This window comes from Cottoperca gobio, chromosome 22 (assembly GCF_900634415.1).
Source record: "Cottoperca gobio chromosome 22, fCotGob3.1, whole genome shotgun sequence".
NCBI classification, from domain to species: Eukaryota; Metazoa; Chordata; class Actinopteri; order Perciformes; family Bovichtidae; genus Cottoperca; species Cottoperca gobio.
In genome coordinates this window covers 1,066,154-1,080,000 of record NC_041376.1, presented here as the reverse complement: position 1 = coordinate 1,080,000, position 13,847 = coordinate 1,066,154, and the positions used below count along the sequence as shown (strand labels likewise).

The window sequence follows — 13,847 nt, the reverse complement described above, 5'->3', positions numbered from 1 at the left end:
TTTGTACAGCACACAGTGAAGTCCTCTTCTCGTGTGTCATGGCTCCGGTTGACAGTAGTGCTCTATAAAACTGCAGACTGGAGTGTTTTCTGCTTTAGGAATAATATATTTAAGCTTATCCCCCGGGCATGTGAATAACATATGTTTCACATTTTCTTACCCTGGAGGCCCAGAGAGGCAACAGGATGGATAGATTTGACAAATTATCCAGAAAGCTGCTTTCTGTGGATCCTTCTGCTGCTTCAGGGACACTTCGTATTTTACCACAATGCAGAAAAGAGGAAATACTTTTGGTAAATGCATCAAATCGTGGCGACCTCTCGTATGTATTCAGTGGCCTGATGATGACTCACCCTGAACACTTGAGTTGTACTCACATGCTATGACCACATTGTAATTACAACCCCCCCCCCCCCCCCCCCTCAGTACATAACTGTAAAGTGACCAATCACATTACAAAGAGCCGTGCAGGGTAAAAGAAGCAGGAGGTGATGGCTCCCTCAGAACAACACCTTCCAGTCGTCTCCCTTTACACTCAACGTCTCTGCTGCTCTTGTGTTTCTAGAAAATGCCATCCAGGCTTTCGGGAACGGATCGGATGTGAAGACGGGGGCCAGCCAGCCCGGGATGCCCAGTCCAACCACGGACAACCACAGCCCGCACGTGGCAACCACCGCCCCGGGCGTCTCGATGGAAACAGAGCAGAACATTCTGAGAGCACAGATACCTACTCAGGTGAGACCAGATGGAAATGTGATGTGCAGAAGCACTAATGGAGACGGGCTCGCTCAGAAGTGGGTCGCACCGCTGCAGAACACTGGGGCCGTTTGTTTTAGCCTGCAGGGAGCAGCAGACGGGTGGGGTTCACACTGTCTGAATAATTCAGACAGCGTCCGGTGCAAAGGCAGTCACACGACAACCAACATGAAGCTGTGTGTGTGTGTGTGTGTGTGTGTGTGTGTGTGTGTGTGTGTGTGTGTGTGTGTGACACTTTACGCCAGCTTCTTCAAGGCTCCAAATTCCAGGTGTAGGATTTTTGCATTATGTCATTTATAATCCAAATTGAAGATTAATTATATGCATATGACGTAGAGGTCAATGTAGGGAAAAGGTAACAGCTGCACAAATACTTCACGACACAAAAGATTGTTTGACTTAACTTTTGATCCCTCTTGGATTTTTCATCAGGTCAAAGTGTTTGCAGAGTAGAAACAACATATTAAGCTCCATGACGGCAGAGAAACATGAAGATATCAACATATATCTTCTTTCTAAACACCATGTCAGAAAGCCAGAAGCATTAAGTTAGAGTAAGAGATGGTCGAGGAGATTGAAACGCGTGCAGCAGTTTTACCTCAGTCACCACTTTGAGGGAGGAAAGTAATTGTAATTTACATGACTGTCAGTCAGGAACAGAAATAATGATCAACTCCTCATTAGACTTCAACCGATAAAGATATTTGAGGCCAAAATGGTTATTTATATAATTAGACTTTTGCACGGGAACACTCAATAATAGTATTCTTCTCAACAGTAAGTCACTAAGTGTTAATACGGCGAACACACGCTGGTGCTGACGTGTAACTTTATTGATCCCGGCGGGGTCATTAGATCTCTGCAGCAGTAAACGGATTCAGAGAACAAAGTAGAGAATAAAACAAACAACAGAATGAGAATAAAAGAGTTAAGACAATTAAAAAAAGCAGCGAAACTATTGTGTGTTATATAATCCTATAGTTTAACACATGGGCTGCACTTTGCTGGAGAGGGAAAGACCGAATGAACTGCTGCGTCCGCAGTTTGAACAGGTCGTGTAAACATCATTAATGGAGCCATACAATGAAGAAGTTCAGTAAACAACCATTACTCTGGAGCGCACGTCTTCATGTTGACAGCCTGTTTTGCATTAAGCACACAGTGTTTCAGATTCTATTAATGAGGAGAAATGTAGAAATAATTGAATTTGCTCCATGCATTTAATGAATGTGGTGGAAAGCATCATTGACAACCGCCGATAGATATTAATAAACTTCACGAGTTAAATGTATAACTAGGCCATTTACTTATTTCCAGAGGGAAAGATGAAGGAAGGGCCAAAAGAGCCAAATTACACATTCCCGCCTCGGGTGCTTTGAACTCGTCGTCCCACGCGTGATTGTTGATGTGCATCGTCCTCTGACTGCATCACACTTCATATCACGGAGCAGAGATGAACGGGGACGGGGGGGGACGGTTCATGATCTCGGGGGTCGAATCATCCGACGTCCAACTCTAAAGTAACTGCTCCTGATAAATCATTAGAAAGTTAAATGAAAGTTGGGTTAATTATGTAATTATGCTCCGATTGTCCTTTTTGTCGAACATTTATATTCATAAATTCATTCTGTTTATTTAAATCTGACTAAGACGACGTCATAACGGTCCCTCGAAGTACATAGTGGTATTTTTAAATCCACATATGGAAGTTATGCATCACATAATCTTTAAAGATCTAGTTTGTAAATGCAAAAGAAGCAAAATAAATGCGACACATTTATAACTTCTAGTCGCTTTACTCAATGTTTGCTCCTCAGATAAAACACTCATAATAGTATAATCATAACTTCCCCCAGAGGATTTTATATTCTAGAATACACAAATGTAATTATAGCTACAGTTTAAACGGTTACATTCATCCTGGATCACGTGTTCTGCTCTGCTGACAGTCGCTTGTTTGTGATTGGTCATCGCCGTGTGCTTCCTGTACTGCGTGGAGATGAAGGTTGTTGAGGTGACCTTCTCTCTGAAGGCTCATGGCAGTATAATATAATATAATATAATATAATGTCACGTCATGATGTATCAGCACGTCATGGTAAACGTTACGGGCACGTGATGTTTATATACAGCAGATACTTGTGATGTTTGTCTGTGTTCATTTTACCTGATGCTCATAAAACAAAACCTCCCGTTAAGTTTATGAACGTTGACTTTATCCCGACGCGTGTCTCCTCCTTTCAGGTGAACGAGAACGACCGGTTGTGGGGCGACGAGGGAGACTCCACTCTGCCCTCTCCGGGCCTGTCGGACCGTGCGGCCGAGCCCGTCCGCCTGTCTCTGCTGCTGGGCTTCGGTTGGCTGTTCACGCTGCTGCTCTCCGACCAATAAGAGGCCTCGCTCACCTGGCCTCCACGGACAAAACTGCAGACCTGGGGGGGAGGGGGGGGGGGGAGGGGATGGGGAGGGAGAGAAAGAGCCATTTCTATGTGTCCAATGACGGTGGGGGAAAGGGTCGCCTGTCCTGCTCCGTCCCCTCTCCGTCACAAAGATCATGACTCAGAGCAGATGTGTCGTGCAGACCGCCAGAGAGGGGGGGGGGGGGGGGACCAGGAAGTACACACCTCATTTCTTGCTTCATGCCTGCCCGAATACAAACTGTTACATATGACCACACACATGCAGGCTTCGCTCATACGATAATAAAAGTCCGTGGGTTCAGGTGTCCAGCGGAGAGACGCTGACGTGCCAGAAAAATATTAAATATAAAAAAAAAATCTTTTTTTTTTTGTCCCTGAACATTCCTTGATGTAAAAGAAAAATATTAAATGTTAAGACTTTTGTCTGAGATGAAGTGTTACACGAGACTTTAAGGTGTGTGTTTGTCCACATGCAGCTCTTTGTTTTAATGTCACACGTTTCTTTTACTCAAACTAAATCTTTTTCTAACCACAATGTTGGAAGCACATAAAGAAATATATATATAGTTATAATCGAGTCAAATCACAATGAAATCCTTTGACTGTTGTGTTTTAAGTTTCAGGATGAAGAGTTCATTTCCAAATAAAGAATATATATCGAAAGAATTAAGTTGTTAACTGAAATGTAACTTTCCAATAAGATTAAGAACATCTCCCAAAGTCTGTAAGTGTTTGCAAACCTGCGTCACTTATTAGCCTTTAACGTCGTTTGTTCTTAAAGCCATGAATCATTTGTGTTGGAAGGGGACTCTTCACATCTTCATGCTTTAAGTGTGACACACATTTGGGCTTGTTCCTCTTCAGACATGTAAAAAAAAAAAAAAAAAAAAAGTGGTTTTTGGTGACACGAGATGGAAACACATTTATATTTTTTAACTGTATGTGGAACTTTGCCGCAGAGAAAACATATCGACTAGGTTGTGACCAATCATGTGTTGCGGGACGACTGGTGGGGAAACAGACAATGTGTGTTTTGACGTATGAAGGGAAGCGTCTCATTGGACACACGTGACACACGTTGTCCCGCTGGACGCCGATGGATTTACAATATGTACTGTGAAGGCGGACATGTCTATGAAAAGTGTTGCTTGACGCTAACGAGGAATATGTCATCTTCGATACTGCCATTGAACGAGTCATCTGAAGAAACGCCCATTTGTTTTACTGCTTTGTTAAACGACTGGTTTTAAACACGAGACAGAAGACGTGTTCCTCAACCTGCCAAGTTCTACAGGAAGGAAACACTGAGTTCCTCCTCACTGATGTCCGTGTACGTTTTGAAATGAGTAACAGGTGTAAGGATCTGAAAAATAATGAAAACACAAAAGGGCCAGTTCACTCAAATCACATGTTTGGTTTTATTTGCCCAGGATTTAAGATATTGTTCTCTGATATTGCTGCTGCCATCTAAATACAATAAAGACGTTCTAGTGATGTTACTTTTGATACCGAAGCTCTGAGGCATCTGTTCAGTGTGTACAGCCGTTTACACTTCATCTCTCTACACCTGCATCTCAAGTTATCACCACGTATTCACTGCTGCATGGAAATAAGTGCATTATTAACAAATTGTCTAATCTAGAAACACAACACTGACACATTATCTGCACATCCAGCAGACCTGCCAGCCAACACATGAAGGGAAACATCTCCATCAGCTAAATGCTCAGCAGCTAGCTGCTAACTCTGGTTGGGCTGGAAGTAAACACACTTATGGAAGTGAATGAAAACAGTTTGCTGCGGTTAAACAAAAGCAATGGTTTTAAAGACACTAAAAAGCTGCACAATCGGGTGATAATTCTCTACTGATGTCTCTTTTAGCGTTACTAATTGTTATTAAAAGAAATATTGGAACATTATATTGGAACAGGGTTACTACAGCTTAAGGAAAGTTAGATTTAAGACCAACTTTACAATAACTGAAGGAGAAAACAGAGTAAACAAGTCATTCTGTAAATCATTTAAAATATAGTTCTTACAGATTCATTTGAGATTTTAATTGCAATGTCAGAAGAAAACAATTCAGAAAATCTTACTTCCCATGTTTTAAGACTTTTTGAGATTGATTTAAGACATTTTAATAACATTTAAGGACTTATCTTTACTTTAATTCAATACCTTTTAAGGCTTTTTATGGATTTGAAGGCTGTTTAAAACAAATTCCTTACAGCAAACCTGCCAGAAGATAATAACCTATAGTGGCAGAACTTCTTATTGTAACCAATACAATTTAAAAATAAAGATATCTCCAAACCTGGGCTCATAAAATGGAAATGCTCTGCGGACAGATCACCACGACATGTGAGGGAAATATGTTTTTTGGGCTTTAGGTGAACAGACCCTTTAAATAAAGAAAGACTAAGCGATACCTCTGGTTCTCATGACGTGACACCAGCCGAGTTGTCGCCCTGTTTGGTTTGATTTATCAGCCGGCGTGGCGTCTCGTCCTCTGGCGCCGTGAGGTGACTGACCAACCTGCGGTCCTACCTGCGCATAAAGAGCACACTGTGAATGCAGGTGAATTCTGAGCACTTCTCTTATTGAAACGTTTGGACTCCTGACGAGATGCATCCGCTCTCTGTATTTCAGAGGAACTGCGTCTCCTCCCTCCAGCGGCGCCCCTGGCTTTAGGTTAAACACCCGTCTTCATGAGACGCAGGAGATTTGTAACGATGTGACAGTATAGTGTATATACTGCACAGTGTATACCAGATATATGATGTCTATAACATTCATACCTTGGGTAATAATAAAAAAGGGATTTTATCCAAAGTTTTGCTTTTGATATGTCAGAGAGAAAAATCAGTGCGATGCCGATTCTGACAACTTTACAAAGCATAACTTTAACTTTAATAAACGAGACGCCTGGAGTCAACAAACCTCGGAGTTTCTTCTAACCTTCTTATAGCTCGAGGCTCCGATCGAGGAAGAAGCTGAGGTGAAACACACAGCAGCTGGGAAACGGCTAGAAGCGGAGGACAATAAGCTCTTTATGTGAAGCACAAAAATTATTATTTTCAGAGTTCTTGGCAAAAATACAAGTACCTGAATAAACTCTGCCGCCATTTAAAAATCCCTGTGTCATCCTCCCACCCACATGGCTTGTTGTGAGACTCCAGCTGCCTGTGTGCCACCTGTGCTTTGCATATGGCGGCTGTAATTGATGCCAGTCTCCATGTTTTGGGTCAACAGCTAAGTGGGACAGACGTCTGCTGTCCCACATACTGGAGCTGTTGGGTCCAATGCCTGCTGCTGCAGGATGATAAAAGGCTAAACATCTGACCATCAACAGGAAGCGGAGGACAGTGTGGAACTTTTAAACATCTATAACAGGGTTTCTAAACTGGCCTGTGGCATTTTTTGATCTCCAAATTCAATTAAAAACTCAAATTCCCAGCCGGGCACAGGGTGCACCACAGGAACTACAGAAACACTGAAGAAAGAAATATTTTAAAACTCTTCTTTTCAAGTATTCTTTATCAAAAACGTGTCAAACTAAATGTACTAATCTTTTTACAGTCGAATGCTAAGTTTCAACTACTTGTTAATGTTTGTCTACATCAGTACCGTGTGTAAATACAGATCTATATGTGCAGATATGGTTCTCGAGTACAGAGTAAACTGTAAGTGAAGATACTTTACCAACCGGGGGAAACAGAATCTCTGCCGGGGATTTTACAACTACATGACTTCAAGAGTCACATCTGAGCTCCACGTAATGGTAGTTGTGCAGTATCCAACAAACAAGACCACGAGTGAAGCGAGCAGCCTCAACACAATCTGTTACATCCTAACGGCGTACTCTTAACGTACCTCTTGTTCTTCAAGACATTTGGGGTGAAGCCAGCGTGGACGAGAAGCGGCGACATGAAAATGACCAGAAGGAAAAGACAAGGATCTGTGTTTCTGCCAGGAAGAAAAACTGACTGAAGGTTCAACTGCACCGACACTATCATCATTTACAATGAAGGAGGGAAGAAGGCAGAAAGAAAAGTGAGTGTTTCCAGGGTTGAAACAGAACTCAGAACGTCCACTAACCACAGAAATGTCACAAAAGTAGGAAGAAGTTTCTAACTGCACTGAAGTGAGAGAAACTTCCTTTAGATAACGCAGCAAAGTATTATTGACCAATCAACACCTGGAACATTAATACCTACTGCAACACTAACACTTCACCTGAGGATGGAACGCACACACGTATAAATATATAGAGCTCAATGCTTATTAAGAGCTCAGCTGATATTAAAGAAAACATTGGTGTTGCATTATCAGCACATATGTTCAGTGTTGCTATCGAGTCTTTAGCTTCAGATAACTACTGACATCCTTTAAACCGACATCCAGGATTTGACGAACTGTTACTTAGAGTGTGTGTCTGCTTCAGTCAGTTACCCTGAAGCTATGTCTGCTTCAGTCAGTTACCCTGAAGCTATGTCTGCTTCAGTCAGTTACCCTGAAGCTCTGTCTGCTTCAGTCAGCCACACTGAAGCTATGTCTGCTTCAGTCAGCCACACTGAAGCTATGTCTGCTTCAGTCAGTTACCCTGAAGCTATGTCTGCTTCAGTCAGTTACCCTGAAGCTCTGACTGCTTCAGTCAGTTACCCTGAAGCTCTGACTGCTTCAGTCAGTTACCCTGAAGCTCTGACTGCTTCAGTCAGCCACCCTGAAGCTCTGACTGCTTCAGTCAGCCACCCTGAAGCTCTGACTGAACAGTCAGTCAGTTACCCTGAAGCTCTGTCTGAACAGTCAGTCGGCCACCCTGAAGCTCTGACTGCTTCAGTCAGCCACACTGAAGCTATGTCTGCTTCAGTCAGTTACCCTGAAGCTCTGACTGCTTCAGTCAGTTACCTGAATCATTATTCACTCACTACAACAGGTTAATTTCCCTGAGCAGCAATCTGGAAAGAAATACTAATAACATATTTTACAAACATCAGTCTGGGGGGAACTTTTACTTCTGCAACAATAAAGTAGATGATCAGGTTAAGATTTTTAATTAAAGGCCAATATTAAAACCAAAAGCATGGTCAGAATTACCGTTTTCATTGGGATAACATAATACACTTTGGCACCAACTTATTAGGACGATGATTTAAGGAATAAAAAGGTGTTTAAAACTCTTGAGCAGTGCTGGTACATTGGCGGCTGGTTCTTACTCTCCTTGGTTGGCAACTCACAATAGTTAAAGAACTTTAAGGTTGTATTTAGAGTTTACTGCACACAATGGGGCGATATTAATATTTGTGTGTACTTTTAGACCGTTGTTTGTGGCCCGGTGCGGTGTGAAAGCTCTTCTTTACGAGCAGTTCACTGTGTCTTAGCCTAAAATACATCTGTGCTTTATACCATTATGATTTTAAATCATGTGTTTTTAATAATTGTGATGCATGAAAGATGCACATACTAGGAATACAAATGTGTACAATGCTTCTGCTGAATAGCTACAGAACTTAAATGTACCATTTGTGTGGAACTGAAATTGTTATCTGAGCACAAATCTTAAGAAGTTTTCAAAAATCGGTCAAATCGCTCGACTGAAAAGTGATTTTTCTTATTATACTATATTTATCTTTTGAGTTACTGTTTTTTTTACTAAAATATAATTAAATATATGGAAAGAACAGTAGTCCCATGTGCCAAAAAGATCAATATAGTATGATAAGAAAATGACATTTGGTATCTATGAACTCACAATAAATGTAATATCAAACATATGCAGTGTTTTAAAAAGAATCATGCCTTTGACTATTAATAAGTGTTATTTTTCATGTGATCTAACCATTTCAAATGTGTACAGTTAGATAACTTTTCCTAAAGTATGTGTATCAGATTTCAAGACTTTAGAGCAATCTGTGTTTACTTCTCTAAACTTAATATAAGTTAGTCTTTGGGCACAAAAAGGATTCCAAGATGAAGTCAGACATAAACACACACATCAGTTAAGAAACTGTAACTCACTTGTAATGTATTGATAGCATTATCACAAGTTATAACATACAGTACTAACAGCACACTCATATTTCGGTAAACAATTAGCATAGCCTCCACAACACCCGCTACATGCTGTTTCCATGGCTACAAGGTGCCACTATGTCAGTTAGCATAGCGAGACGTTGATGCTAATGTAGCTAGCTTAACCGTCTTCATGTTATTAACTTCATTACTTCACAATACACGAACATACCGCATTACAAAGCGGTTCCTGAGCCACACACTGTGTACACAGTCACCTAACAAAGAGGTAAACATTAATCATTTAAGGGATTCATGCCTGAAAAAGCGGACTATTTGCATGAAACGGACAAACTTTCCTCAGGTGTGTAACGTCAATGACGCTGGTGTCCGTTATCGGCATGAGACCTCTGGAAACAAACAAACAAACTTAAAAAATAGTTTATTGTTTTTATAAGGATGATTACACATAAATAGCATATATATATATATATATATATATATATATATATATATATATATATATATATATATATATATATATATATATATATATATATGTATTTACAAACAAGCACCAAGATACTTTAGGCTAAAATCCCACAGAAAATCAAACCTCACATACTGCATCCGGAAACTTCATAAACGAACAAATGATGAAAATATGAACTTACTTTTGGTAGGTTATCCTCTTACAGACTTTTAAAGTGGGGATAAATAATATCAGGCAGGTTTATAGTAAGTAAAACACATAACTTATGCCAAAAGAGAAAGGTATTCTCCTACACATATATGCATTCAAATCAAAGATGGCGCTGGAGTACTTCATCGTTCAGTGATTGGAGTGTTTCTCAGCAGCAGAGCGCTCAGTGCTGCCACTGCTGGTCGGAGTTGGTATTTCTTTTTCATTATTTTCTTTACTTGCCCGATTTCTTTTTCTTTTTATCAATCTTATAATTCGCTAAAGAAATTACCAACCAGTGTATTTTTATATTCTTCCTGAATTAGACATTGATTTAGTTCTGTTATATGGCTAACCATAGCTGTGATAGGCTACTCAACAGTCAAAGCTATAAATCACCAGAAATGTTAGTGACAAGACATTTACTACCAACAGCTTAGTTACTGCCGGTCTCTCAGTGGTCATATTCATTTCCACTGAGTTCAGTGCTTATAAAACACTTTAGAGGGAATGTTTAACCAATTGGGTGCTGAGGCAGTTTTGCAAATTAAATAGATGAGGAGTTTTCCACCAAAACAAAGATAGTGAGATGAGACTTAAACTTAATTCTTGACCTTTAGCTAATTTACCTTTTACACAGAATACATTCTTTCTTGGCAGATGGCGTCAAAATATAAGCAACTTTGTGGTGAGATTGTTGCTATGGATATGGATTTACAGCAGATTAATTATGAGTGAAACCCTTCAACGTAACAAGTAGTGAGGAGGGAAACATCATCATAAGTCAGAATGTAACAGCTCAGTATATAGGGTGAAGCGGGGGCGGCCGGATCGTTAACAACTCCTCCGAGAAATGTTGAGTAATTGTGATAATGTGTCTAATGCTGTCAGCAAGAAAAACCAACGTCTGCAACAAGAAAACACAAATGCAGCATTTCTGAGAATTACATTTTACTGTGTAACCTTTGTTCAGCAAATTTGGAATACGACGGGGGAAATTCTTCATGGACGTTATTGCCCCCGACAGCGCTGCTGAAAACCCGACCGAATCAAAGCTGAGGAGAGATAATTATATTAGACTGTTTGGTGAAAGCAATAAAGACTATATGACCTGAAAAATGAGTAGACGAATGTAAAGTCTGCAAACAATCTTAGCCTACTCGGAGATAGACTCGAGGGGGTGGGGGGTGGTTTCATAACGTAAACAGCATCACCATAATAAGAGGCTCATTATCAGCCAACTGCTACAGAGCAGCAGTGTGCAGCCTGTCAAAATGATCAGAATGGATTCAGTCAAAGACTTGAAATCAAAGGGCAGCACCTAATCATCTGTTTACACCGCAGAGTAGTTCCTGAGGCAGCGAGGGAGGGAGAACAGGGTCGCACAAGGTGGTGGAGGAGAAGGTGGGAGATAAAGAGAAGGAGGGGAAATGTGAAGGAAGGACAGAAGAGAGAAGGAGAGGAAGAGGAGGGGACAAGGAATGGAAAGAGACAGTGGGGAGAGAATAAGAAAAAAGAAAGATGGAGGGAGGAAGTGGTAGAAGACAGCGTGAGGGAAAGAAGAGAAATATATAAATAACAGATTAATAAGGGAAAGAAAGGAGGCCAGACAAGGTTGTAGGAAGGAAAGGAGAACAAGAGAAGAAGAGGTGATATGAAAGGTGGTAGATGGAGACAGGAGGATAAAAAGTGGAGCAAGAGGACAGAGGAGAGAAGAGGAGAGAAGAGGAGAAGAAGAGGAGAAGAAGAGGAGAAGAGGAGAGAAGAGGAGGAGAAGAAGAGGAGAAGAAGAGGAGAGAAGAGGAGAGAAGAGGAGGAGAAGAAGAGGAGACGAAGAGGAGACAAAGAAAGAGTAAAAACGGAGATGGAAGGAATTTAGTAAAGAAGCTGGAAGAGGGAAGAAAGGGATGGGTGGTGTCCGTGGTAACGATATAAGACATGGAAGTAACTTTGACATTTGAACCCCAAATTATATTCAGTTCCTTGAGTCCGATCTTAATGAGAAGCGGACGGACAACCCAAAAATAAAACCCAGGCCTCGTCTGTCGTCAGGGTGGAGGCTTAACAAGGGAGGAGGGATGAAGGTAAAGGAATGAGGCAGCAGGGATGAAAGGGACAACAAGAAAAAGGAAAGGTTGTAAGTGAGTGAAGAAGAGGAGAGATGAAGCAGAAAGGGAAGAAGAGAAAAGAAGGGAGAGGTGAGAAAAAAGATGGAGGCGATAGAAAGGTTTTGGTGGGGTGAGTGGGTGATGGAGAGATTAGAAAGCAGGAGCCAAGAACGGAGGAGGAACGAGTGAAGGAAGAGGAAAGGGTGTCAGACAAAAGCCTGAGAAAGAATAAAAGATGAGGGGGGAGAGAAAGAGAGGAGATGAAATGAGAGCTGAGCGGCAAAAGACGACGATCAGGAGTGAAAGGAGGAAGAGAGAGTGGGAGAGAGGAACAAAAAGAGACATGGAGTGAGGGGAAAGGGAGGGAGGGAAAGGTGGGAGACAGAGATTAAAGGGAGAGAAAGAAAGAACGAGAGATACGGGATGACTGGTGATGAAGAAGTGCTGGTGAGAACACAGCAGCTCACCGACACTCAGCCTCTCCTGCCGCCGCTTAGCTCCAGGGCTCGGAAACATCAACAGCCGCATTAAAAATAGCAGCGATTATTTGAAAACAGGCCTGGGGGGGAAAAATGTATTTACAAATAATAAGTCTCAACATTTGTTTCATCGTACTGGGAGCTGCACACGGGAGCGGCGGCGTGTCACAATAATAGGATGAGGACATGGGAAGAACTTTCACTTTTGATGCAGAGTGAGACGTCATGACGCCGACTGAGCAGATAAACCTGCTTCAGATATTTATGATCCCCCCCGAGGACGACTTCTGAAGACTTTCCTCCTGCAGCGCAGGGGTCGGCCACATCTCTCACCCCTGCCGCTGAAAGGGAGACACACCAGGGAGCGTCTGCTACATACAGATGAGTTTCATATTCAGATGGACCTGTAATAACGTGCAGGGCGGCGTAGTGCCTTCAACATGTCTTTTTATGGTGCACGCAATACTTGGCTATTAAAACAACATGTAGCCGTAACTAGCTCGGCCTTATGTATAGGCGCCGTACGTAGGTATTAGCATAGCTAGCTTTTCTTTACTAATATTATGTTGGATGCATGTTCAGAGATTTCCATTTCAGATGTCTTTTTTTTTTAATCAAACACTAATTTGGAGCAACTCTGAGCACCGCCTTGATGCTCGTCCCTTGTCTCTCTATTTCCACTCCTACACAAACAGTATTCATCGGAGAATACCATGAAAATATATATATTAAACCCTGAATATTGGATATTTATGATCCCTAAAAGATAAATCAGGAGGTTCTTTGGTGGCCTCATTATCTTTCGATGAACCAAGTTGTGTAAACCCGTTCATTTTGTTGCACGTTAACATGCTGACGTTTAACATTCTCACATTTACTAATTAGCAGACGGGACTGTCGTGAAAATTCACAGGATGCAAAGCTTTTAAAATGCATCCTGTGACCTTGTGACCTTGTGACCTCCGTCCCACGAAGCTCTGATCAGAGACGTTCCTCGTTTCAGTAAATTAGAACAGATTAAATTCACATTGTGTGGCTCTACAGGTCAATTCTACTAAATATAACGCCTAATTAAAATATTAAAATAATCCAATAATATTAATATGTAGCGCTAACAGTAATTATTTAAATAAATAAATATTTTCTTAGTTTAATTCCTTCTTTTACTGTTACAAAATAAATTAAAAAAACATGTTTACAAATAGGATAAAAAACAATAAAAAGTTAATTATCTTCTACCGGAGCACCGACATCATTCCTACATTTCTCTAAATGCAAAAACCAGATTGCAATGAAAGAAACGTTCCCTAAAGGATGAACCCGCACTATTGGACACCCCATTACGTTTCCTCTGCTGCCAAATAGAAACTTTTCAACGAAGCAGATTGCC

General features: G+C 41.1%; 1 protein-coding gene across 3 annotated transcripts in view; it reads left to right on the top strand.

The window, feature by feature from the left end:
• gfra4a (GDNF family receptor alpha 4a) overlaps nucleotides 1-3,188 on the top strand; it is a 228,001-nt gene extending 224,813 nt beyond the window's left edge. For all 3 annotated transcript variants that reach the window (XM_029460742.1, XM_029460743.1, XM_029460739.1), the window contains 2 exons: nucleotides 566-735; nucleotides 3,001-3,188. In XM_029460742.1, the coding sequence (XP_029316602.1) occupies nucleotides 566-735; nucleotides 3,001-3,147 (317 nt within the window). In that variant the 3' untranslated portion in view covers nucleotides 3,148-3,188. The remainder of the gene's footprint in view (nucleotides 1-565; nucleotides 736-3,000) is intronic.
• Nucleotides 3,189-13,847: the final 10,659 nt, after the last annotated feature.